The sequence below is a fragment of the Atractosteus spatula genome, chromosome 8 (genome assembly GCF_055471065.1).
Source record: "Atractosteus spatula isolate fAtrSpa1 chromosome 8, fAtrSpa1.hap1, whole genome shotgun sequence".
NCBI lineage: Eukaryota > Metazoa > Chordata > Actinopteri > Semionotiformes > Lepisosteidae > Atractosteus > Atractosteus spatula.
In genome coordinates, this window is record NC_142713.1 from 40,548,277 (window position 1) to 40,575,322 (window position 27,046).

The 27,046-nt window shown below is 34.7% G+C and overlaps 1 protein-coding gene across 1 annotated transcript; it reads left to right on the forward strand.

Moving 5' to 3' along the window:
* il17rel (interleukin 17 receptor E-like) lies at positions 1-22,943 on the forward strand. Its single transcript, XM_088923770.1, has 17 exons — positions 1-203; positions 5,875-5,902; positions 7,656-7,799; positions 8,527-8,633; positions 9,289-9,403; positions 9,962-10,006; positions 10,462-10,601; positions 12,646-12,717; positions 13,257-13,311; positions 14,776-14,939; positions 15,363-15,407; positions 15,922-15,979; positions 16,306-16,454; positions 17,119-17,184; positions 17,302-17,359; positions 19,473-19,595; positions 20,250-22,943. The coding sequence occupies exons 1-17, from the start codon at positions 108-110 to the stop codon at positions 20,348-20,350; spliced, it is 1,566 nt and encodes a 521-aa protein (XP_088779896.1). The 5' UTR covers positions 1-107; the 3' UTR covers positions 20,351-22,943.
* Positions 22,944-27,046: the final 4,103 nt, after the last annotated feature.

The following is a 27,046-nucleotide window of genomic DNA, read 5'->3' on the forward strand; positions in this document are numbered from 1 at the left end:
TATTACTCTGAAGGCTCTGATACTCCGGGCTCTCACAGATAACAGACCATCAATTGCAACTGCTGCCCTAATATAACGTCTCTTACTTTTTATGCAAACTTGTGATCATGAATTTCATAGCTCTTGCTGCCTGCCTTGTCAGCAGTGTGCTGGCCTGGAATGAAATTGAAAGAATACAGGAATGTGGACATCAGTGTTCTGAGGTAAAATTAATAAATTATTATTTTCTATATTAGTAGATATACTTTAGCAACCATTTCTTTTTTCACCCACATGTTTTTGCCACTTATTTATGTTATGTTAATTAACTGAAAATATTAATGTACAGATATGGACAAGGATTGTATTTTGAATTCAATATTCAGTTTATTATTAAAATGTAAGCTACAGTTTTGTTCCTTAGTTTTTAAGATGAGTTAATGGCCTTGATAGGATGCCAAAGCTGTAGAGTAGCACCGCTGAGTAATATTTTTATTGTTCTAATTCCTCTTGTGTGGTAAGATTGTAAAGTTCACATACTGTAACGTGCGCATATACTTTACTTTCATCTTCTTGAATTTGCATCCTGAAGTAATCAGAGTCACATAGGAAAGATATGCTTACAAATCTTCTTTCACAGATCTTTTTGCTTGTGCAGACATGTTTTTAACAATCTGAATGTGTACTTAAGGATGGAGAGCTGTACCTGCTTGTGTAATATGCATGGAAGTAATCAAGATCACATTGTTTTATAACAACAAACACAGTTTAAAGGTGTTTGGTACAGAATGAACTGGCTAATTGGTTGATAACACTAATTATTTAATCATCTGCACTTATTAGTGAAGTAATTAGTAATTAGCGGTTTTAGGTTTGTCTGTAATAATAAATGTTGCTAAACTTCTTATGGAGGATTATCATCTGCTATAGTTCAGCCAATTAGGTTTTGGGATCCAGTTATAAATTCAAATGTTTCTCTCCAGGCACTTTAGTGGCTGGTTAGAATTATACGGTGAAACTGATACCTATGTTATGAGTTATGAGTAGTTATAATGTGTCATTTTTTACTTATAATTAATCATGATGTGTCAATAGAAAAAAAAACATTTAAATGGAATGTAAGCCATTGTTGGAGATATGTGTATTAAACTCACATTGGCACTAAATGATATAAATAGCAATTTTGATGTTCTTTATGTACAGTATCTATAGAAAACAATCTGAAAAAAATTGCTATATATTATACTGTATATAATGTAGTCATACATTGCTGCTTAAGAGCAATTTTGAAACATGGTGGCTTTTTTGTACTGTGTTTGAATACAGATGTTTCTTCTTGCCCTTTGAAAAACATCTAATACATGATTTAAGGAGATTTAAAGGAGTGATTGTTATACTTTATATACTGTGGTATGACACTAGTGGGTGCATTGATCTCTAACAGGGTCTAATAGTGATCCTGGCCATTGTTTTTTCACCATTGGACTTTAAATATGATGAAAGAGAAAACTGTTCTCTGCCTTACATCTCGCAACTGTAACTCTTTTCACATTGTGCTCAGTATTAAAGTGGAACTGTAACGCTATTTTTATATTTTGATTTCGGAGTTAGAATGAATTAGCATTGATGAGGGCATTTCAAACCACAATAAAAGTAAAATGTACACAATAACTTGAAAAAACCTTCAATTTACTGTACATCACAAAATAGTCACATTTTCCAGGTATCGCCATACTCTGCAATTCAGAATGAGGCAACAAAACTTCCAGTGATGTGACACGGCCCTATGACATTGTAAACAAGCAGGCTTATGACTACATCACTTTTAATTCAATACAAATATTGCTCTCTATTTCAAGATGGTTTTGCTGACAAATACTATTTACTTGTTAACCATGCATGCAGATCAAGGATGAACATTTCTGTGTTGTACAACATCTACTTATTCACTCATGCTGTATATCGCATTACATTAGTCCTTACAGTGAGTAGTGAGCAGGCAGGGGCCGTATTTTGTTGCAATCCATAGGAACTGTCGCTTTTGCCGGTGGTGAGACCATGCGACAACATGGTGACAATTTCACAAAGTTCACAATTTTGTGCTTAATTCGAAAATTGTAAAATTTTACTATAACGTCAATTAATTTATTTTGTTCCTGACATTTAATAACCGGTCTGAGAAATTTGGACTGCAGATCTCCCTTAACTGCCTGTCCATTCCTAGCCGCCTCTTTTCAACTGTGTCTTATCTCCTTCTTTGTCCTCCTTCATGCACTCTTTTCTGCTAACCACCTGACTGTACCCTGCCCTCATTACCCTCCATCGTGTGGCTGGACAGATTCTTTTCCCTTGTCCCTTCTGTGGAGAATGAAGCAATTTGCAAACACTAGAAATGAAATATTCCTGGTTAGTTTTTGTGTTTTGTGATTCTTCACTTCTTTTCTATTGAACCATTCTTGTAATTAATTCAATCTATCTCCTCACTGGCTATAAACTTCACCTTTTATTGAACTTTAATGGAATGTATATTATCTTTATCCTCCTTGTTATTTGAAGCAATTCCCTATACTGTAAATATGTACTGTATGCCTCATGTTGTAGTATATTTATTAACCCAAAGAAGGCTCCACAGCCGAAACATTGTGTTTTTTTTCTTCTCTTTTCAGCATGGAATAAATCTTTACTTGTTCCTTGTGTATTTATTAAGTTTTGGATCTTACGTCTCTACATACAGTAGGCTAGTTTTATATGTAAACTTCCTAGTTTTATATGTATTACAAAAACATGTGATTTGACTCTATTTTTTACTTCCATTTTTCATTATCCATATCCATAACCATATCAATGCCAAATCATTGTAAAAAGACTACTATTACTTAATAATGAACAAGTAACAGGTTTATTCCATGCTGAAAAGAAAAGAAAGGAAACACAACGTTTCCGCTGTGGAGCCTTCTTCAGGTGTGAGCAACCCTCACACCTAAAGTAGGCCCCACAGCCGAAAAGTTGTGTTTCCTTTCTTTTCTTTTCAGCATGGAATAAACCCATTACCTGTTCCTTTGCAGCCTATGCATGCTACCTACTTGAAATACTATTACTTAATTACCACAGAAGAGGTTTAAGTAATGACTTCCTGCATGTGCCTACATATACAATTAAGTGGAAAATGCCCGCAGAAACAGAAAGGTGCAACACAATATATTTCGCTTCATTATGCTTTTGTAAAAAGATAAAGTCCGGGAATGACATTACCATTACTGGTGTGCCTTGTCATTTGATCTTGTCAGAAAAACCAGGTTGAAAAATCTGTAACCAAATTTTTAAATTCTGGACCAGACTAGAATTCCCAAACCAATGTCTTCGAACGGCAAGAGTGCATACTGTGATGCAGGAGGTGCTGTTCTTTGAATGTTTAAAAAAAGTATTAACTATTTGGTCATTAAAAATTCCATGGCATTGTTTGTAAGAGTAGAGAATTTTAACTCTGGTGTCCTGGCTAAATCCAACTTTGTGCTAGCACATTCTATCTTCCTAAAACTTTCAAACCTAATTCAGTTGTGGAAGTCATGTCTTTATTCTCCACCTGTAATGCTGTGTATTGAGACTGCTGTCACATTTCACTTGCGCAGCTTCTTTTCAGTGGATAAAGTGGGTCCCCAAAAGGTGAAGTGTTTTGGGATTATTTTTTTAATTACATTCTGAAAACTTTACAATTAGATAGATAGATAAGACTTTATTGATCCCATAGGGAAATTGATGTCATCATCACACACCTATGCTATGAATATGCTGTATCTAATTGATGATTAGATACAGCATATTAAAGAAAGTCATACAATCCTCTTAAAACTTTGTTGTGTAATTATTAATGTAGTACTGTATATTCTTTGTGTGTTGTTGGGATTTTAACTCTTAACCTCACTAGTGTCAATGCAACCTGATTTGCACAAGGTGTGTGATGATGACTTAACTCCATCTCCTTCCCACCAGAACAGTAGAAAACTCATACTTTATGAAAAACTCACAATGTAGTTGTTTTGTATTGTATTTGAGTTTAATTAACCCTTAAGTGCTTAGTTTGTAGAATATAATTTAATTACACAACAAATTAAATACAGTCTAATTTTTAGAGAGCAATCCAACATCAACAGTTTAAAAAGTATTTTAATGTTATGAGCTAACTCTTAATCAAAAAGAAGCAAGCAGTACCCTTATAATATTAACGTTCTTCCTCTGATATAAACTAACAACAAGATTAACACATCTGTTTAGAAGTATTTTTTAATATTAGAAACAATTTGTATCCTTCATTGTTAAGTATAGCTGGAGGGTCTATTAAAACCTTACACCATTCTGCAAGTTCTAGGCCCTCTTGATTATAAGAATTATGCCAAGATAGTCAGATACAGATGAGGTTTTCTTAGTAGAATATGGAGTGTGTACAATTGTTAATTTCAGCAAATGATGGAGTGCGTAATGTGGTCTTCTCAGTTTAATATACAAAAACATTTTTGTTGATTGTAATTTCAATAGGCATTTTGCTTACAATATGTGTCCACATTCACAAATGCCTCACCACATACGGCATCTTTTGTGGTTTTAAAAAGAAAAACAAATGTCTCATTGCCAAACATGAGATCATCCATCATTTCAAAGAGCTGAACGCTTTAACTTGTTAGTACTTGTCAGTTGAGTAGTTATCCTAACCTGTTCAGCTGTTGAATCCTTGGCTATAACAGCTAACATGTAAAATGCATATCCCTTAGAATCACTTAGATTCTTGAAAGCACATGGCAACTCAAGCTAACTATATGGCACAATTTCATAATAGAAATGTATGCATGTTGCAATTGAATAGTGCATTAGCAAATTGTATCTAGCTACTACATAATGTACTGTAGTACTATTCAGAATAACCCAATTGTCTTGAACATAAAAACAAAGCAGGAATAGAAAACAGTTCTATTAAAATTAAAAATTCGGTATATACTTTGTTTCTACTTCCATAACATTCCATATTTTTTCAGATATCAATAAACCAGGAAATGAATTTACATTCATTTTCTATTCTAGCACATTTAGGCAAAGCACACCCTTTTCATGTACAAAAAAGGAAAAGAATAAAGCACCAGATGCATAATATCAGATAAGGATATCTTCTAATTTCTGGAAAATCCCTTTTATTTTCCCGACGGAATATCATACAGTGCAGTTTCCTCAAGGCGTTGTAGACAGGAAGTTTCTCTTATCGGTTTCATAACTTATTCACAGGTCAGCATTGAACACTGAATGCCTGTTTTGTTAATGTGCTTGAGATCCTGTCTTATACATTTTTGTTACTCTGGGACACCTGCACAAGACTTTGATGTTATAAATGACGTATCAGGCAGCTTTTGTGGTGAGAAATTTGAAAGAACTATGAGGTGTCATTAAGGAAGTAACTTCGAATGAGGATCTGAATGTACTAAAATATCAATACAAGATTCATGCTCAATGTGTTTGTCTATCAACCATGAAGTGATCCACATCTTTTCCATTTGAAAAGTTACAATAAAGAAGGTCAATTTAATTTTTTTAATTCATTTTCAATGTTATGTTTTAGGATAATAATCTTACTGTCATATAGCAGATGTGTGAAAAGTTGTGGTGATATGTTGCACTACAATATTGTGTTTACTGTGGAACATACAGAAATAAAAAAAATATGAGCTATACTGGCTTTGTTATAATTAATGAAGGAATTATGCTTTCTGTTTTTATACCTTCTTTTTCTTATACATGAATTGTGATATTGATCTTATTTAATATGCATTTTGCATTAAAAAAACTACATGTCTTAGTGGACTGTCTTGTTTCTAGGTACGTAATGGCATATTTGTATCTTTCTTACTACAGGGTCTGCATTGCAAATCTAAAGCACATTGTAAGTATCTCTTTATATAGGATCATGTGATTTAACATATTTAAAAAAAACTATATATATATACATGTTATAAACTCTAGTAAGAATGTAGTATACAGTATTGATATTAATTTATGGTCTTAGTTTGTCATTTTAGTTTTCCACTGACCTACTTAATATTTATCTGTTTTATAAAACTAAAAATCAATAAAAATACCTCCTGGAGATAGTTGCACAATCCAATTAACTGCAACAGCATGGAAACTTTCCAACTTCTTCTCTAAGCAGATATTCATACACCAACCCATATCTGCTAGTCACACATGTCATACTGTATTAATTATTACATCTCCACATCTTAAGAGACTTCTCATGGCTAACTCATCTTATATTTGTATAATAAATCATTTAAACATGCCTCTGATTCCTTAACAGAAGTGTGTGTCCTGATTTTGTTGGTTCAATAACCTGAAACCCAATTACACTGTTTATTATAGTCTTTGGTTGACTGTTCCTGAATGCTTGATATGAATCAACAATATTACTTCCTACACATGGGGGCTCACATGAGAATAAAACAAAGTACAAAGATAACTCTTTTGATTAATTGCACTAAAAACTAGTAACTAAAAAATGAATTTACCAAACTGCTCAAGGATTAAAAAAGGAAATGTGAGCAGAACAGAGTAATTTTGGTTCAGATAAAAAGTGAAAACCAAAAGTTACACTTTAACTTGGTGCACTGAATCAAGTTTTGAACACCTTTTTAAAATAGCTTTGTGTCAACAATGTCAAGAGGAAATAGTTACAGGAAGATTTCAAAAGGGAACTCTACTTCTGTTCCCTTGAAACCAGTTGAAACAAAGTTTTCGTTCATAGCTCAGACAAGAGAGGAAAGTGATTTTTCCATACAAAAATCCTTTCTGACCTTATTTATTTATTTATAAAGAACAAATCAGAGATAATCAATCCTACCCATCACTGCTGACTATATGTGAGCACATATATTTTCTAAACCAAAACCAGGGCAATTTTTACATTTATTTTTTTCCAGGATGTTTTTGTTGTGTTTTTAATGCCTCTCAGTATTTTATAGAAACACAATGTCACTGGAAGTTTCATGTTTGTATCTGTGCCAGCAGACTGCAATGGTACAAAATAATGGTACGAGATATAGAATACAAGAGTGATTAAATAAACTCATTAGCTAAAATATTAGTAACCCCCAAGAACAACAATACACACTGTCAGTTACGGACAATGAAGGATTGAGGAGCGTGAAGGATTGGCCAGGATCTCCCTGGCCAAAACAATCCCCAATGTTGAATCTCTTATTCTTATCCAAGAATAACCACACCAGCTCAATTCTTCCACTGATTCACATGTGCACTGCACATCTGTGATTTATGTCATTTACTGCTGAAGAAAGATATCATGGGAACTGTCATTTGGTTCACACTAACAACACTGCAGACTCACACGTGTTCAGTAAGACAGATGCATAGCGGTGAATGGCTAAATATATATATATATCCTTATCAACTCAGCGTTGAAAGATGACATAGTGCTGCTTCAAACCACTGATGATTGAACCATGGAATTCATCCAGTGCTTTAAAGGTGTTCCCTTTAACTTCAGCCCCCCACTAGCCCCCTGATAACCTTTTCAGTATTTCTCAAGTTTTTATTTAAATAAATGGAAGTTTTACTTAATCTTTCATTAGCAGTTATTTTATCATGTATATATGACCTGTATATATGTTTTTTCTTTCTAGCATCAGTATCATTCTGTAAAAGACTGCCAAAAGTTATAACTGAGCCTGTGTTTCGAAGTGTGAACATTTCAACAGTCATGAAGTGTAAAAAAAGGCAAATGTGCTCTTTGCATCTAAAAATTATGGGCATTTTACGCTTTGATGGTATGTATTTTTTGTTTTATATTTTTGATGTTTTGATACTTTATATAATTAGTAATTACATAAGAAAGAAAGCATTTGTCATATTACACTATAAGCCTGCGCAACAGAATTGCTGTGCTGTTTTTATTTTTCCAAACATTTCAAAATGTTTGCAAAATGAATTTTGTTTTGCTTTTTCTCATGTAAGGGTTAAGAAAATCCGCCATCTCACATAAAAAAGAGGACATTGATCTTACATGCATAACAATATCTCATCATTTGACTTATCAAACAAGTGCCTGCGAAACCTAAAACAATTTTAGGATACAAGCGATCTTTTAATCAAATATACACATATAAAGAGATAATCAGTAGTATTTTGTATGAGCTGTTACATGTTCATCTTAGAGTTAAATATAGTTAGATATATTGTAGATATACAGTAACTTTTTCATTTAAATGAAAAAAAACAGTACAACTGCTATTTCCTCTCCATTTACAATACTGTGTTTTATGTGAACCATGAAAAGTCAAAGAACGTTGATCATTGATTTGATCTTTTCCATAGACTGAGTTCAGTTTGGAAGATAGATGACAATGATAAGCTGTTTGCATTTATTTATCTTTTCTCCAATTTACTTGCAATAATGTTTTTTTTTTAAGTCTTTATCTTTTACAAGTTACACCTTTTACTAGTAATGGCATTGCACAATTCACACAATATATTTTGTCTATTGATATTTCCCAGAAAACATTCGGGGTGTGAAAATGTGCTCAATGTCCCTTGGAACTTCTAATGAGCAATGTCACATTATCAGTTTTAAAGCTACAGATAGGAAGCTTATTGGACAAGAGGTAAATATTTATCCTTTATACTGTAATATACTTGGAAAATAGCACTTCGATGGAAATTATGAACAAAAAAAGGGTTTAGCTGGAAAATTCTAAAGTATATACTGTCTTCTTTAAAAAACTTTTTAAAGTTTTCACAAATCTCTGTGAAAGTAACATAATAAGAGAGAGAAAGCAATATGAAGTTCATGAAAACATGCATTTCTTACTTTCAAACCATGAGATGAGATCACTTTATTGGCCATATACAATTTCTTGTATTAGGAATTTGTCATTTCACAAACCCCAACTTGCTCTCCATGAGACACACAGAGAGGGAAGCTTGGGGTCAGAGCACAGGGTCAGCCATTTATACGGCACCTTTGGAGCAGTTGGGGTTAAGTGCCTTGTTCAGGGGCCCAATGGAGTAGTATTCCTCTGCCGGCTGCAGGATACAAACCAGCAACCTTCCAGTCACAGGTGCAGATCCTTTGCCACAGAGCCACCTCAATGCACTGTAATATAAATTAGGTACAGTTACTAACTATGAGAGACCTAAGCATCATTATCGTAGTAAAAAGATGCAAGACAAAAATGCTTTAAGTGAGCAGTTTTGTATGTTATTCTTCTAGGTTGTGCCTTTGAGAAATAATAATTTGCATTTCTGTTGCCTTTGCAGGTGCATGTTCAGTACAATTGTTTTGATGTTGTAATTGGTGAACAGGTTGATGTAACGCTTAAAACAATTCCATATTATTGTGATTTAAGATTGTCCCAAAGCTACCATGTTCAAGGCAAGTACTGCACTAAAAAATAACCTACAGCCCCAAGAAGCAGCCAGGCTGCTTCACTGTAGGGATAATGAGTACCAGCTAAAGCACTGAAAGGCTGTGCTTCAGAACCCGCTGCAGAACTCAGAGTAGTACTCTTACTATGAACCTAATATAACTGCATTTAAACAATAATAATGCTTAGTTTCCTGCAAGTTATCCAGCACTAAGAGTGAGCAGCTGAATTGACATTATACAATATAATTTCTACACTCTTGTATTTTTCAGTAAACCTTGTTTGTAATGAGAGTGGCAGTCAATTATCAATAGTAATACATATTTGACTTACATTATTATGTACAGAATCTCAAACTTCTGCTAGGCTCTGTATAAAATAGCATAAATAGATCAGTATTGTCTGCAATGAGAAAGAATTGACATTTATAGAAAAGATTACACATACACGTTGTTTCTGAATAACTTTTGCTAAACAAAAATAATCATTTTATACATTATTTGTTCACTGTTGTAAGACCTTTCAGTAGATTATTACACTAACCTAATTTTATATTTTTATTTCAGACTGCACTTATAAAGACGTAAGACATAATATACCCCAATGCATTGGTAAGTCTCTTGCAGTTTAGATCTTGCGGTTAACAGAAAAACATTTGATAGCTAAAAACACAAACAATTTTTTATTTTGAAATTCAACTTTTTATTTTCACTAACTCTCAAATAAAGGTTATGATAAAACTCACTGTGTCTGACATCTGTACTGTTTGTCTATGTTAAGGAATTATATGGTACTTTAACAGATACCATTGTAAGAGTACAAACTTCAATGTTTTGCTCAGATGGGGTATTTACACCACAATGGTGTATGACTACTAGAAGCTGTAATTGAAATATATTACTTATTTACATAAGAATCTGAAGTTCTCACTGAATATTGGTGCATGATACTATTATTATTATTTCATTTATATTATTTAATATTAAGTATAAGATAGCAATTTCTTTGTTTTTTTCTAAAAATAATGTTGCAGATTTGAAATAAAAATGGTGTTGTTTTGTAACAGCTGGAAAACTAGATTACACTGTTGAAGTCGAAAGGAAGCTACTGTCTGTGCAAGTTACGGAGCTCCTTGAATATAAGGATTACCACCTGAGACTATGCCACAAGTGGTACTCCTGTCAAAGCACTGGATCTTATGCACTGGTATGTACAGTAGAAAATCTATGTCTATAGGTTTATGTAGTAGAATAGGCTACTTAGGTTTAATCTGTCAAAAAGATCAATTTAATTTTTTTTACTGTTATAATCATTTTTGATTTGATCATGTGAGTCTCCATAATGAAAATTGGCTATAAAAGACTGATTTATTAGGGAATGCTCTTTTCTAACGCAGGGGCATTTTGGCTATAAGGTGTCTGAAGTATACTGAAACTAGACAACAACTAATGAAAACAGTTGCATGGCAGCCTCAGTGTAACAACACAGGTTTGGAATGCTGGTGTGTTCTCTTAATCATTGATGTCAGTCTTTGTCCAGACTGCACACCTTTAATGTTGTGCACTGTGTCTGTGCACAGGTGCTATATTTTCATTCTTTGGAAACATTGATATAAACATTGCTGTTAAAATGAATAGCAAAGGTATGGATTTTTGTTCTAGTGCTAGTTGAAAGCTATTAAAGTTTGATGTTATAAAGTGATAGCAGAGAAATGATGAAAATGTGATATTATTTGGACAACTGGGCTTAGTAGTTTGTTTTATCAAAAAGCTTTTTTTTAAAAAAATCTTGTTTTACCCTTCTCGACTACAGAATTTCTCATTCTTTAGCACATCCTTTTATCTATTTTTCCATGTTTTCTTTTTGAAATAATCACAAAATAATTTTGTAGATGTAATCTTCCAACTAATATAATGACCAATTACTATATACAAACACCATACTTATTGTGAATCCAAACGCTGTACCCACTAACCCACTAATTCCCACTCAGCCACTGGTATCTACTGTACAGTATATTACAGTTTTCTGTAATGAGCATCACAGTGTTGCAGAGGTTATCATTGCTACCTCACAGTGCTGGGCCCCTAGGTTCAATTCCAGATCTATGGTGCTGTCTGTATGGAGTTTGTATGTTCGTGTGCATGTGTTCTCATGGATTTCCTCCTAGTGTTCTGGTTTCCTGCTACAGTCCAAAGACACACTAGTGTCAGGAAGCGTTTATCAGGACCCTATGCAGATGGCAGAATCTAGAAGGGAGTGCAACAAACATGGGGGAATGAAGACTAAGAACAGGGCTGGTAGAAGAACAGGGGGGTGTGTCGATGGTGCACTGGTGCTCGGGGGGGGGGTCTTGGTCCAGGCGAAAGTCCTAAGGGAGCCTGTAGGGAAATCTAGAGTGGGAGCAAAAGTCCAGAACCTTGTATTCCATTCAAGACAGACGAGACAAAAGTTAAAAAATGTAGCGGGATCCGGTGCAGGGAGAGGGAAATAAAAAGGGGTAATGGGGCCAGGCGCTCCAAGCCCCGGACCAGATTGTCAGGAAGCCGTTGCAAAGCCTATGCTGACGGGCCACTCCTGGACTGGCTGGTAGGCGGGCTTCCGGGCGTGCATCTTCCAAAACTGAGTCCAGAATGGTAGGAGCGTCTGGCTTTTATAGGGAGGGGCTGGACAGGAGTCAGGTGTAGGAAAATCAAGCAAAACGTTAAAGAGTCGGAGCGCCCTTAGGAGGAGGGACTTGCTGTCGTGACAACTAGTAGGTTAATTGGCTTCTGGGAAAATTGGCCTTGGTGTGAATATGTGTGTCTGTCCTGTGAATCCTGCCTTACGCCGTTGCTTGCCAAGATAGGCTTCGGCTGTCTGTACTGGATAAAGCAGTTAAAAATAGATGGATAGATAGTTGGATTTTCTATAATGCAGTAGTTTACAGAAACACAACTATTTAGTTATAGCAGAAATGACTGTACTAACAAAATGGTTAATTGTGAATCTATACCTTCTTCCTATTTGATTATACTTCAATATGCTGGTAAAGTCTTTTGTCTATATTTGTTCCTCTTTCTTATTTAATTGCTTCTCATGAAACTTTACTAAGCAGAAATGAAATGTTTCTGAAAGAGATTTCAAGCCTGAATGAGAACAAATAGTAATTACATGTTTTGTGAACTCAGTGTTATGAAATACTAAAGAATCTCAGGAAATGATCATCTGGCTAGCAAAACGTTTTAAACTGATAACTGATGTTTTACAGATTAAAAGGGAAAACCCCATGAAAAATGCAACACTGCCATATTCAAGACTTTATCCTTGTCTTTGCATTGAGGTAGTAAATTTATTTTTAATATTATTTATTTAGTTTTACATGAAAAACATCACTATTTTCTTTTTGTAAAAATGTTCCGTTGCTCCATGTCAAATAGTTCAAAAATGTAAATAACAGAGAAACTAAAAATAGAATCAAAGACGAGCTGTATTATTGGGAGGTACCAAATACCAACTTGAACGAGTTGTTGCAGAGACAATTCTTGGTGTATTAATTCTTTCTGGAATTGTCACATTTCTCCTTCTCTTTGAGATATAGTGCTAACTATAGCACTATATATGGGTTGAGACTGGTCTGGTAGGAATTTGTATAATGTCACCCATACTTTGAAATTGCTTTTAACTCACAGTGAGAAATGATTGTGTTAGAAAAAAATCTCATACTGTACCTTCTATGTTGCACTCATTAAATTCTGGATATTTGATTTTGATCTTGCGAACAGTCATTTGCAATTGCTTCTCAAGAAAAGTACAAATAATTTTTGATGTTTGAAGCTGTCAAAGCATTTTTTTAGATATTGAAAAATGATTTGTTTTTAGGGCTGGTCTTCCATGGAAGATGCAAGCAGAATTCAACTATGTCCATTCAAAAACAGTGAGTACACAAAATGAAATCTCATGAGTATAATTTTCAGAGAGGCAGGTTTTCATATTTTATTGCTAGTGGAAATCCACAAACATGTATTAAACCCTCTCTACTTTAGAACAGGAATTTGACATGTAATCTGTTGAATTGTGCCAAAGATTGATTCCAAATGGAAAATTTGCAGTGCATACATTTCAATTATGTTTAAACATATGTGCTTGGACTTCACACCTCTGTCGTCTTAAACAGAAATAACTAATAACTGTGCAAAAAGAGTTGTTGAAGTTTGAAGAAATAACAAAATAATAAAAAACTTGAAAAAGCTGCTTGCTCCTTTAAATCTATTGTACAGATCCAAAGTCTGTCAAATATCCTGCTCATGTGAAATAAACCATAACAATTGTTCAGAAAATGAACAAAGAAGAAACAGTTGGAATAATGTTTGAACTTTTTAACCCCAAGGCAAGAAAAATGCTGTGTAATGCTTATAACAGCTGCAATAAAACTAGTTGGTACATTTGGAAATAAACTAAAACATTCTGTTCTTCAATGTCATCCATACCCTCAGGAAAGCATTACAATGGCACTAAATATAGACTCAGACAACACCTGAATGATAACAGGAAATTAATGTCCTGGCTTCCCCAGTTACCAAATCTAATCTCAAACACATTGATATGGAGATGGAGATGGTGGAGAATTAAATGAAACTGCAACTAGTAAATAGTCTGGAAAATGTTCAGAACCAAAAGGCCAAAAGGGCAAGAGCATATATTGTTAGATTACTAGAGGTACACTGTATATGATAAAATATTTAGAGTGACTATTAGCAATTATTCTGAATTGTTCTGATTATTGTAGTATGTTGCAAAATGCCAATAATGCATATTCTGCCCACTCGCCTGGATACAAAAGGGGTTCATTCAGCATGTACTGTAACCTGGATTTTAATGTAAATTGGAAGTGACCCTTTCTTAGCTGTTGTGTAAACACATATAGAGAATTACCATTCATGATATTGCAGCGATCCTCCCTTATTTTTCCTAGCTCTGTCTGTTAGTGAGGAAAGAGGGACAGGAGAGCAGAATTACAGGCAAGCTTTATTGTCCTTTAATGGTCACAGGTGCGTGTATTAATCAAGGAGGGGAGTAGAGAAAGAAAGAGAAAGAAAGGAAACTAAATACTGGGAGTGAAATGAAATAACAATTTCATCCCACAGTGCTAATCCTGTAAACTGAACTCACCTACAAATACACTGACAGGACACACTGATAGAAAACTACCCTAAATAAAAGATTACAACATGGGATTATACAGTATCTCCTACAACATGGATGATCAGCAGTGAATGGGAATCCATCTCCCTGTTGTAAAGAGGCATCGCCAACTAGGACAGAACATTTTAAGACTGAGGATTCTACAATAAAGAAAACCAGAATTTCCTATTAAAATAACTTCTATATATCTGTACAGACACAGAGGAACTTTGGTCTGGAATTACATACAACTCTGCAGCTCAGGAACTGTCTTGGAAACCTGTTTGCCCCATTGATGCTAAAATAAACCTCTGCTGGACAACTGGAGAAAATCTCTGTCTTGACTTGGCAAACACTTCTCAAGAAGTCCATGGGTCAACAGTAAGATGCAACAATTTAATTTACTTAACTATAGCAAATATGTTAGAATATTTAGTTTTTCACAGTTTCTGTGAGCTAAGATTGTTCAGACATTTAGCATTACTGAAATCCTTTTTATGGCAAACATTGACAGCTTTTGATTCACAAAAGAATGTTGAAGTCACTGTACAAATGAGATTATACATAAATACATGCATTTTTAATTGTAATATTTCTTCAAATGCAGTTCCTATGCGATTACAAATTCCTAGTATGTCCCTTCATACATTGTTCTACTTTCCTATATCTTTTTATTATCCCTTTTATTGCATTAGTTTAATAATACTATGATAAATACTGTATACTTGTCTAAATGGTCCTTTCTGTCTATACTTGTCTAAATGATACTTTCTGAAAACTCAGATCCAGTTTTTGCATCCATAGGTAAAATATGCTCAAGTGGATCCAAACCCAAGTCTTTGCATGAAGGTAAGATTATTAAATATTTACTGAATTACATGTGCTCTAATCATACTGTAACTAATTGGACTTTTCTATGCATTTCTTAGTGAGTTATATACCATATGAGTCTTATGAGAACATTTGGCTAGTTCATTTGTGTGAAAGAGGCTTGCTGATCTAAAGAACTTGTATAACTACCTATTAAAGAACCTGTGGCAATCTAACAAAATGAAACAGTTTGTTCAGGACACTCTGCACAAAGCCATAAGTCTTTGTTTCCCTATTGTTTTTGAGTACTGTAGATTTCCATGATTGATTAGATTCCTAAAGGACAATCAATAGTTTTACATATTTTTATGAAGTCCATTTATTGTTTTCAGTCTTTTCAGATGTCTGAGATAGTTTTTGAGGTCTAGAGTAAACATTCATGACAACACAACACATTTAATATGAATTATGATATTTGAGAGAATAATCATGGTGCTGAACAAAAGTGCACGTGAGAGTAACATATTTTAATTTACAATTACTTTTTTTTTAGTTTACTACAGAAGCTGGTTCTTGGATTAAATGCCCTTTTAGTAAAGATTATTTCCCAGGTAATTAAACTTACATTCTTTATCACATTTGCACTTTTACTTGTAAAATATATGTTTTTAGAAATGGATATAGAAAGATATAGAAATATCTAAGAGCAAAAACAATCTGGTTTGTGAGCCATCTCAGTTCTTTTAATAAATTGTGCAATCCATCAAATCTTCAGATTAAAACAGTATTTATTCACTTTATTTTAAAATATATATATATAATAATATATATTTATACTGAAGTCGCCAAATACAGAATACTAGGAACTGGCTAATATAAAAAAGAATGTTGCTAGAAATGGAACACTGATTATATAGTATATATTGTAATCTTACAGCTTGGGACATGAAAGTGATTTCAACACATGGTCAACAGCAAATAGTCATTACTTCTCAGATCAGCACAGTGGTCTCTCTATCTCTTTGTAAGAAAGGTGAATCCTTTCTTTGTGACCCTGAAGAAGACTACCTCATTTCAATCCTTGTGGTAAGCACTTTTTTAATATCTGTTGAAAATATAATGGCATAAATAGAAACTGCCAGCAGCCATATCACCACTGAAGCTAAGAGGGGTTGCGCCTGATCAGTACCTGGATGAGAGACCTCCTGGGAAGCCATGGTTGCTGCTGGAAGAGGTGTTAGTGGGTCCAGTGGGGGTCATTCACCCTGCGGTCTGTGTGGGTTCTAATGTCCCAGTATAGTGGTGGGGACACTATACTGTAGTGGACGCAGTCTTTTGGATGAAACATTAAACCAAGGTTCTGACTGTCAGTGGTTTTTAAAGATCCCCAGGCATTTCTTGATAAGAATAAGGAGTTATCCTGGTGTCCAGGCCAAATTCTCCCCCCTTGGCCTTTACCGTGGCCTCCAAAGTGTCCCCACGTATGATTGGCTTGCACTTGCCCTGCGATGGACTGGGGGCCCGTCCAGGGTGTACCCTGCCATGCGCTCATTGTTGCCAGGTAGGCTCCGGCTTCCCGCGATACCGTATGGTATAAAGCGGTTTGGCAAATGACATGACATGACATAAATAGAAACTGATGGAATGGAATGGAATCATGTCTTAATATTTTTCTGTCTTTACTTACCTATTGTAAGAGTGAACATGAAGATAATTATCTTTACATTTTCATAATTTATTTTACTTCTAGGATAAATCCAATACCACAATTGTTAACCTAACCAATGAAGTATGCAAGCCAAATGTGTGTATCCAGGTGAGTGTAGTTTTTTATTTTATGGATATGTATTCCACTCTAAATGTAGAGTCATTATAATAAAGCTGATATGCCATTTTAATTCCTCTTTTAAATTGTTTTTATTCCTTTTGCTAGGCAAGAAGATTAGATGCTAAATACTCTGCCCCTGTACAGAAGTGCAAATTACAGTGCTGTAAGTAAACCTTTATTTTAATTATCCTAACACTGAGATTGGAACAACTCATATTTGAATTGAAAATTCTGTGTGTAAAAATCACTAAACGGCAGAATGGTCATCTATATAATGTCTTTATGCAAAACCCTTAAAGAAGAATCAGTACAAACATAATAAAAGGTGTAAGTCTGTAATTTACACAACCTCCCTTTCCAGTTCCTCTGTACTGTGATTTCTGTGATGGTTGCAGTCTGATGGGATTGGCTTAATGGAATTCCAAAGCACTCAATGTTAGCTTGAGGCTGAGTGTCTTTACTGAGAACTAATACTTTTAATTTATCTTCAAAGGGAGCTCTATGACTGCCTGAAGCTGCTTAACAATTTGTGGTCTAGGTTACACTGATAATATTTACAACAGAAAAACATAAAAATGTGATGTCTGTCATTATGTGGATCTAGAGTACCTGTCACAAACAACCTTTTAACCTCCATGTTTCTAGACACTCTGCTTCTTCAAAAAAGGGGATTAAAGTGAACAGCAGATTTTGATGCTTCTTAACTTGGTGCATATTATAAGGCATATGCACAGTGATTATATTTTAGATAATAACAGGAATTGACTGTTGTAATTGTGTAATTGTGGATTGTGAATGGCCTTTTTCAGTTTTTCAGTGTCTCACCTTTTGCTCAGTTTGCTATTTTAGCATAGAGCCTTTGCCAGCAAATACACAGTTTTGAAAAATAGAACTCAAAGAGCTGCTGTCAGCAGGGAGGCCTTATAACAGAATAAGGAAGAACAGAAAACTCTCCATCAATTCTGACATGATTACTTCCAAAACTGCAGAATAACCCTGATAGGGTAGTGGATAGGTTCTTGATGCTGGTCCACTTGATCCTGATCTAAATGGTGTTATTGAACAGAAATTCTAATCTTGCACTTCTACTTACCTGTACATAAAAGCCCTCTGGCTATATATGATGCTGTGTGCATCTTTTCTAGAACTCTGCATCTCACTTCATTGCCTCTTGTTTCACATTGTGCATTGCAGGGATCTTACCTTTATTGCATTCATCCAGTACTGGAGTTGCTTTCTTGCCTCTTCAGACTTATATCTCCACTGAAAACAAACAGCCCTACATTCACCATTCCATCTGTATTTTTACAGGTATTCTAATGTCAGCAAGCCTCCAAGAAACTCAGAGCAACTATAGCAGTTTTGTCCTCCTTCGCAGTCTCTTTTTCTTCCTAATTTTGTTCATTCCCTTCTCTCTCCTATCCTTGTGAGCACTGCATGAGCCTCCGATCACTAATTCACACTCTGCCTCACAGGTGTGAGAGCATGGCGTCAGTATGCACTAGATCCAGGATTACTTGTTAAACCCCACACTACCCCAGACAGCTATAGCGATGGGTTGTCCCACCCCATTTACCCCCATTTTTTAGTAGGTGTCCAACTGGTCAGTATCTGCCCTTGATTCTTCTGCCTTGCAAAGCTTCCAGCCAAATCCATAACCAATATTCTTTTTCTTTCCAATAAGTCTTGTGAACTTTAGAAAGTGGAATTTCTCTTCCATTTTTCATGTCAGGCTAATCATCTGGGCCACCGCAAGACTTTTTCAAACTAGCCCATGCTGCTGCCTGCTTACGGGCAGTTCTCTTCCTGTTTCTGCATCATACTTGCTAGTTTCATCATTATTACAATTTGACCAATCAACTGAGTTGCCGATAAGAGTAGTAACTTCAGGTGTACTAGGTCTCTGAAAATTAGCAACAATGGCTGGTGACAAGATTGACAAATGTGATCACACCATCTAGCAGTAATTGTCTTGGCAGAAAAGCAAAAGTTTTGAACCATGTCTATAGCAGCCATAAGCAAAGAAGGCCTCTGGGTAGGGCTGAGGTGGTTGCTGCCATCAAGCCCAGCAACTTCTGACACACCATGGCAGTCATCATTGTATTCAGCCTGACAAGTGAGAAGCATTTAATTGAAATGAATTATTTGATTTGATTTTCTACTAAGCTAATCAATCTAAATAGACTTAATCCTTTTTTCATCTGCAGAAAAGAGCTCCCTTCTTTTTGCATGTTTATTTCTGTTAACATTGCTCAATAAACTTTCATTTTTTACAGCACAGGTAATTCATAGAAAAGGACAGATATATAACAAAACAAATGTGTGGATGATGGCACTTTCATTAGTAATATTAACAGCATTCATTGTGGCAGCTCTCATTGGAAGTGTAATGCTAAAAGGTAAGTTCTGTTCTCCTTTTTATAGAGGATAATTATGTCTACTGTCTTTCAGAGATTACAAAGTACAAAAAATGTCACAGAAAATGTGAATCATTATACATATCAAAGAATCATGATAAGCTTTAGATATGAAATGTTACAAATTCTACATTGGCATGACCTCCATAAACATTAATACAATGCAGTCAGAGTTGACACATAGACTTGATCAGCCTCTGGACAGACTGCTGTGGGATGTTCTCATAATATTCCAGTGTAGTTCTAGCAGCATGGTGAGAGCCAGCTGATGGCAGTTGTCATCTGACAATAGCACTAACAAGTGGGACCCATAGCTGCTCTTGCACTCAAATCATGAGAAAAAAAACAGACAATGGCTAGATCTTGACATGGGTTTCTTGAAATCATGCCATTACTATCTTAGTGTCTTGTGGTCTTGTATGATCCTGCTGGAAATGTGGCATTTCCAGATTGACTTGCAGGAATGGAAAAACTGTTGGCTCAAGGACTTCTTAAATGTTCCGCTAAATAGTAAAGTTAAGATCAAACTTTCTGACATTAAAAGATATTCCTCCTTGCATGTCCCTGATGGTTTGCTTGACTATTGTAACAGTCCAGCCTAACACTCACAATGTCTCTCTATATTTCTTCCATTAGGTCTGTCAATGACAAAAGAACCTCCAACCATGAATAAACTCCACTGGTCTCTCCAGCCAAAAGAAGACAGTGATTTAATCTCACCGCTGTCAACGTTATGACAAAAAGCCTGCACATTCTTTCCATGCAGACAGTGAGCTACGGACATTCTGTTGATATGTTGGCTTATTTCTTCCTGACTTTTCTCATGCTGGGAGCTTCTGCAGTTTGCCAACGATTCCACATATGAACCAGATGCAAGTAATGGTCCTGGGCCAGTTTGGGGACCAGCTGCATTACAGGACATGGCTTGTCCCTCACTGAGCTGGACTTCCAGTTTCTCTGGACTAGCCGACTGCCAAAGATTTCATTCTCTAGGCAACTGCTCTCACCAATTTCCCAGCTTCACTAATGCCAAAGCCAACTGGGCCATCTTCATAACTGCAGCCACTATACAGTATGAATTAAAAAAATGAGTGAAATTTAGAAAAACGTTCTATACAGATTCTTACTCAGCTCATTTTGACCATTTTAACTCAACCCAAATACCAAACATTAAGCACCTAACATTGCTATGAAACCACATGGCATGAACACATTATTTTGCATCCCAAGAAGCAGTACTACAGTAAATCAACAAATCTATCTCCTCCCTATTTGAAGTCTCAGTTTCTGTACATTATATAAGCACTAAATGATGTAAAGCATAAAGCGCAATATTTTGATTGTGCTTTGGAAAGACTCCATGCAGATATTAAATATATACAACAAATAAAGTGCAAATTTTATTTTGCACTGAATAACATTAATAGTTCTTTTTAAAAAAATCACATAGGGACCTTGTTTGGTAAAAATGGGATTTTAAAGTTGTGTATGTGCAAAAAGGATATGCTATCTCAGTCCTATAGAAAACCGAGGGTATATACAATAGTCACACAAATTTGTATGACTATTTCTAAAAGTGTCTCAAAAACATTTAAGTAAAATTATTTGCCTATTTTATTTTAATGTTGTTTTACATATCTTCAGTTATTACCATATAATAAAAATACATTTTACACTCAGTGTATCCAGACTTGAACAATATTATTTTAAATTATTTATTATTTGTAACACATTTTTACTTTGTAAATATTTATTTGTTGTTACTTCACTTCTTTTCAGCAGCCCCACCATTATGTGTCTGTGTATATTTTAATTTAATTCAGCATTTCATCCCTACACCTAACCAGTGTTTACTCTGGAAATGTACCAGAGAACATTGTGGAGATTCCAGTGCTGCCAAGACAATGTAAAGAGTGTTAACAACATCCCTGCATAAATAGAAAACATTTTCTAAAGGTTATCACAAAAGAATCCTTTGTTAGACCATGCTTCAAAATGAAAACCATGTGATTCACATGGCATTCCGTAGGTTACTCAAATAACTAACACATGACTGATGTATTTCTGACCTTCACCTTCAGCCTGAGGTGACAGCTCACTATTCGCTGCCGAGGAACAGGTTGCCCATTTACATTAAATGAAGGGTTCTGAAAAATTATTTGCCGACATTCTCATTTGTGTAAATACAAATGGTTTAAATGCCAATCTAAAACAATAAAAACAATCTGCAGAGATACTAATAATATCACACCTATTTTTGTCTGGTTAAAAGGATGCATTGAACACCTTGGCAAACCCATTAGAAATAAATGTAAGAGCATTTTGCCACAGGCAATGTACAGTACTATATTGTTTTGCGTTCAACCATGATGAAGGCATCATCGGTGATACCCCAAGCATAAGTGAGATTCCTAACATGCTTGGGGATTTTCCTCTAAGTATTGTGAAACACTTCTTTTCTTTGGGAGATGTCCCAGACTCCACTGTACTTCACGATTAATTACTGTATTCCTCTAAAGGTTAAAAAATGTTTCTTGAAACAATTTTTCTGAATTCAGCGTCTATTGGTAGAGTATATGTTGTAGCTCTGCTCAGGGATTGCCCTGTTGGAAGGATAAATAATAAGAATAAGAATGAAAAAAAGCAAAACGTTCAACATTTTTTCCCTTTAAGAACCATGACATACAACTTTTTATATTGTTATCTACTGTGAGCATATGAGGTCAAGGTTATTTGAATTTCCTTGTACTGATATTGTGGATGAATGTTTGAACACTGCAAATACATGGGTGTGAAATGTAAAACATTGAGCAATGTGAGTTGATTAGTTCCATGTATAGCATTTTGTTTTACCAATATTCATTTTTTCAATACCCCTGTTCATATCAAATGAGAAGGGTTTGTATATCTTAGTCCAGTTCTGTATACAGTTCTCATTTGCCTGATACTTTAGAACTAAAAAAATAAAATTAATGATTTGATTGTTCTAACATTTACAGTAATATCTGTGTAACAGCAAGTATTTGAATCATTTCAAGTGGATATGGTAAAGTATATAATGAGGGTTATTAAAAACGTAACAAGTGCAGTTATGTTTTAATGCTTCTCAGGATGCGTTTACTAATATTGTTTCTCTTATGTACATAATCTTGTTTAATATAAGCATAGCATTTTATTTACAACTGTTATGTGCTTTGAAATATGCATTCCTCATTTTATTGACATTGTAACGTGCAATATTTATGTTATATTCAACATTAGTCACACAGTTATGCTGATGTCTATGTACCTTACAAAAATAATGCATTAAAATAAAGTTTTGTACATTCATTTTTTACCCAGATGTTTTCTCTCCAGCTCAAAGTAAAATATACCAGTGGATACATAGCTGATTGTCATTTTACAGGAGTATCTCTCATGTAATTATGACCATGCTCTATCTAATGGAAAGTAAAGAAATGAAAGAAAATTATATAATAATTGGGTTATCATGGCTTCAAGAAATGTGTTAAGCGATCATGTTTTTTAGGATAGACATGGACTCATTGCAAATAAGAATATTGTGTAAGTGACACTACAAGAAAAGTACATTTTTACCCTACAGAGGTGCAGCCATAATGAACAAACACTATAACTGGTATCTATGAAAAAGAAAGAAAACAGAAAATAAAATGAAAGGCAAACTGTAATCACACATCTTAGAGAAGCAGATTTGATCCTGAAATCTATAGTTTAAAAACCTTTGTTGAGATGGGAATGTTAAAAACAGATTATAAACCATGAAAATGTATAATATAAAGATAAAAATAATGGATAAATAATGGAAAACATATAAAAATAGAAAACAGACTAATTATTTTAAAGGCTGAGGTTAATGATTTAAGCAGCACTACTGTATCTCTTAATGATATTCTTTTAAATATTGCTGTATTAAACCAGTAACAGTAGGATTCATGGAAAGATTGCACAATGAAAACATTTGGTTAAATGAGGAGATTATCATGGCTATCACGGTTAGCATCTACAATGAGCTTTAGACTAGACCAAGTAGACTAGTCTACTTGGTCTAGTTTCCACCTGTACAAGGTACCCAAAACATACAAACAATTATTGTATGTGAGAGTGGTTGTGTTTCTGAGATTATTTATTTACTTATTTGCCATATGTACATGTACATTAGGGTCCTTATTCATGCCATACTCTCAGGATATTACAAAACAGTAAATAACTACTGTCATGGCTGACCATCATGCTCAACATAGCACAACAACATACAACGGGTAGTACAGAGTAATAAGCAATTACTTGTTCAATTGTGTTCAATTCTGAGGCTTATGCAGTTAGCTGTTAATTATCCACATTGCAGTAGGATAGAAACTGTAGTTAAGCCTAGTGCTTCATGCTTTAATGCTTAATTACTTGGCAGAGTATTGGGGGGAAGAACAATTTTTCATACACGAAGGGAAGACCTGGTTATGAGACCTATATACGTACAGTATCAAGCGGAAGTGTGAGAGATTAGGATCTAACCTTCCTCCCGAATTTCTATTATAAGCTCTAGTACTGTAAGTTACTGAAGAGCTGACTTCATACCATCTCATATAATCTTTTTACTGTTGGGACAATAGACTATCACAGTAGTTCAGCAGTTCAAACTGAAAAAAGTTTTTGAATTTTACAACTATAAGCATAAAAATACAAAATACACAATCTTGTGAGTGCATTGAAAGAAACTTTCTTTTCTTTCCTCAGTGGAGGGCAAAAAATGTCTGGAGTGAGACCAGCTAAAATAATGAATTCTGCAGGCTGCAAGAGGCCAAGTTTGGGGTTATCATTTAGCAAGACTGGAGATGTGTGCAAAGAACATATTCTTTTTGGACAAACAAGACGACACTTGTTTACAAAAACTCTGGATACTCCAGAAATACTGTAAATGTCTGATCCATGATTAAAATCAAGGAACCCCTAGATTTATCTTAAAACTGAATCACTTTATAATAGTGTGGTATTTAAATGCCCACATTGACATTTACCAGTTCAAACCTGCAGAAACTGGTTTGGTGATCTTATAGTGACATGGGCTGCACCTCTGCATTATGTAAAACAGAGAAAAGGAGTTCAATTTTGCTCACAGAAACTATTTTTGATTATTCTTCATTTCTTTCTTTGCAAGTGGCAGGTAACAAAAAGTAATTATTTCACAATAGTGTGCAAATTACAGTACCTATAGGGCATGTCAATACATTTTCTTTAGGAAGTTATGTTTAGATTGTGTATTGCTCGTTAGAAAATAGAAGTGGTGCATTAATTTTACTTATGCAGAAGCTAGAACTTTAAATGGAAACTTTGTAACCTGAGGATGTTTGGTTTACTGTGTAACAAACACTGGTTTTATATTATAAAATAATTTCAGAGACACAGTATTATTCCACTTTATGAATATCTGTGTCAGGGGAAAAATGTTAATGGAAAATAGGTCATAAAAGAGCTTGGATCTATTATGGGCAGCTTTGTATAAACAAATTATTTGCAGAAGTTCTTATCACATGAGGAAGCAAGTGATGTTTTACATTTCTGCTGACGCTCAAAGGACTCTATGACATAGTTATGAACACAACCCTGTCTATGTCCTTTTACAGGAAAAACCAGCTGGGAATTACTCTACAAAGACATTTCCTCTAACTTTTTAACTAGTTATGTATGAATGCCGAGAGCAGTTTCCTGATAATGTATATATTTATCATGTATTGTCTAACTGGCTGTAAAATGACAAGCTAGATTTTGTGACATATTTTGAATTATGCCTCCAGTGAAGCTGACAAGTCAGATAAAATCCTAAAGTGAATATTCACAATGCTTATATTTATTGAACAAAAAAGAGACAACAATACTACTGTGCGAAACATGTTACTGTTTGTGAGGTATAAATGATCTTCATTCTTTTGTACTGAGTCAGAAAGTATTTACTGTACACTTACTTGTAAGCATTACATAAGTCCCAATAATTATTTTTACAATTCGGAAGTGCAGATTTAACTGTCGCATACTCCAAGTTGGCTCTGCCCCTTTTTTAGTATTTTAATTTTTATAGTATACAGCAGCTTTCCCATTCTTTTATATTTTTTTAGGAAACCCCTCTTACTGTATGTTGTCCTTCTGCCATTCAGTTGAGTTTTAGTTTGTTGTTTATTGATTCATGGAAAATGGATGTTAACAGGTGGCACACAGATTTATTATAAATACTGTATGTACTGTATGCTACTATATTTATTTGGTGCCATTTCTCATTGTCTCAATAGAATTACAGGAGTTATCAGGTGGCATTGCTTATGATTTATTTGCACTTTTGTCTGTTGTATATCGTGCATACTAAAGAACTGGATTGTGTTATATGCATACAGTATCTGCACTGAACAGAACTGAAGGACACAAAGTTCCTTTTCCACCACCAACTAATTAAATTAAACTCCTCGTTTTTTTACACCCACTACTATTTTTTGATACCCATTTGCAATCTGGCGCAATATTGCAAGCTTGGAAATTAACAATTAGCTTTCTTATATTTCTGTTGTCTCTCCTACTCCATTAGAAACAAAACCAAAATTTAGATCTCAAGGCCATATACTACAGTATGTAAATCGTAATTTTACTGTAGATTGCAATATGTACAGTATCCAGTAATCAGTTTTTAAAAGGAACTGACCTGTAGTTTATCAAGAAAAGGCTTCATGCAATCTAGAATTTAGCTTTACTTGGATCAAAGAAGTTTGAAGATATACAGTAGGACAGAATTATTTTTAAAATTCTGAATAGAATTCACAAGCTCACCTCCAGCCAATCACGCTCTAAGTACATATCAAACTCAGAACACACAAATCCAAATGAGACATGACAAAGGATATTGAAGTATTTCAGTCCCACTGAGCAAACTTGAAAGTCGAAAGAATGGAGGTGGATTTACAGTATCAGGAATCTGCCAATGGAGCCAATGAAGCCCAGAAGCTTCCTAATTGGCTCAATTGAAAATGTATTTGTCCAAGCTATGGCTAAGCTCTATAATCAGCATGACACACACTCTCCTTAATCAGCATGGACACAAACTAGCAATAGTCAATATTGGAGTCTAAAGCAGTATTTCATTATATTTACATTAGATTAATTACATAGTGTAAGAGGATGTTGAATGTAGACAAGATGGGTGTTCTTATCAGAATTACATTACCAGGAAGGCAGTGGGAAATGGCAATCCCATCACCTGACCAAATGATGGAAGACAATTAGTCAGGTGACATTTAAAACCAGGAAGTGGGAGCTTCCAATTAAAGTGTTGTTCTTCTGATGTGTAGGAAGAAAGCAGAACCTCTGCTACACTCTGCACTGAGGGAGGTTGGAGAACTGACTACTTACAGAGAGAAATATCAAGTGACTAGTCA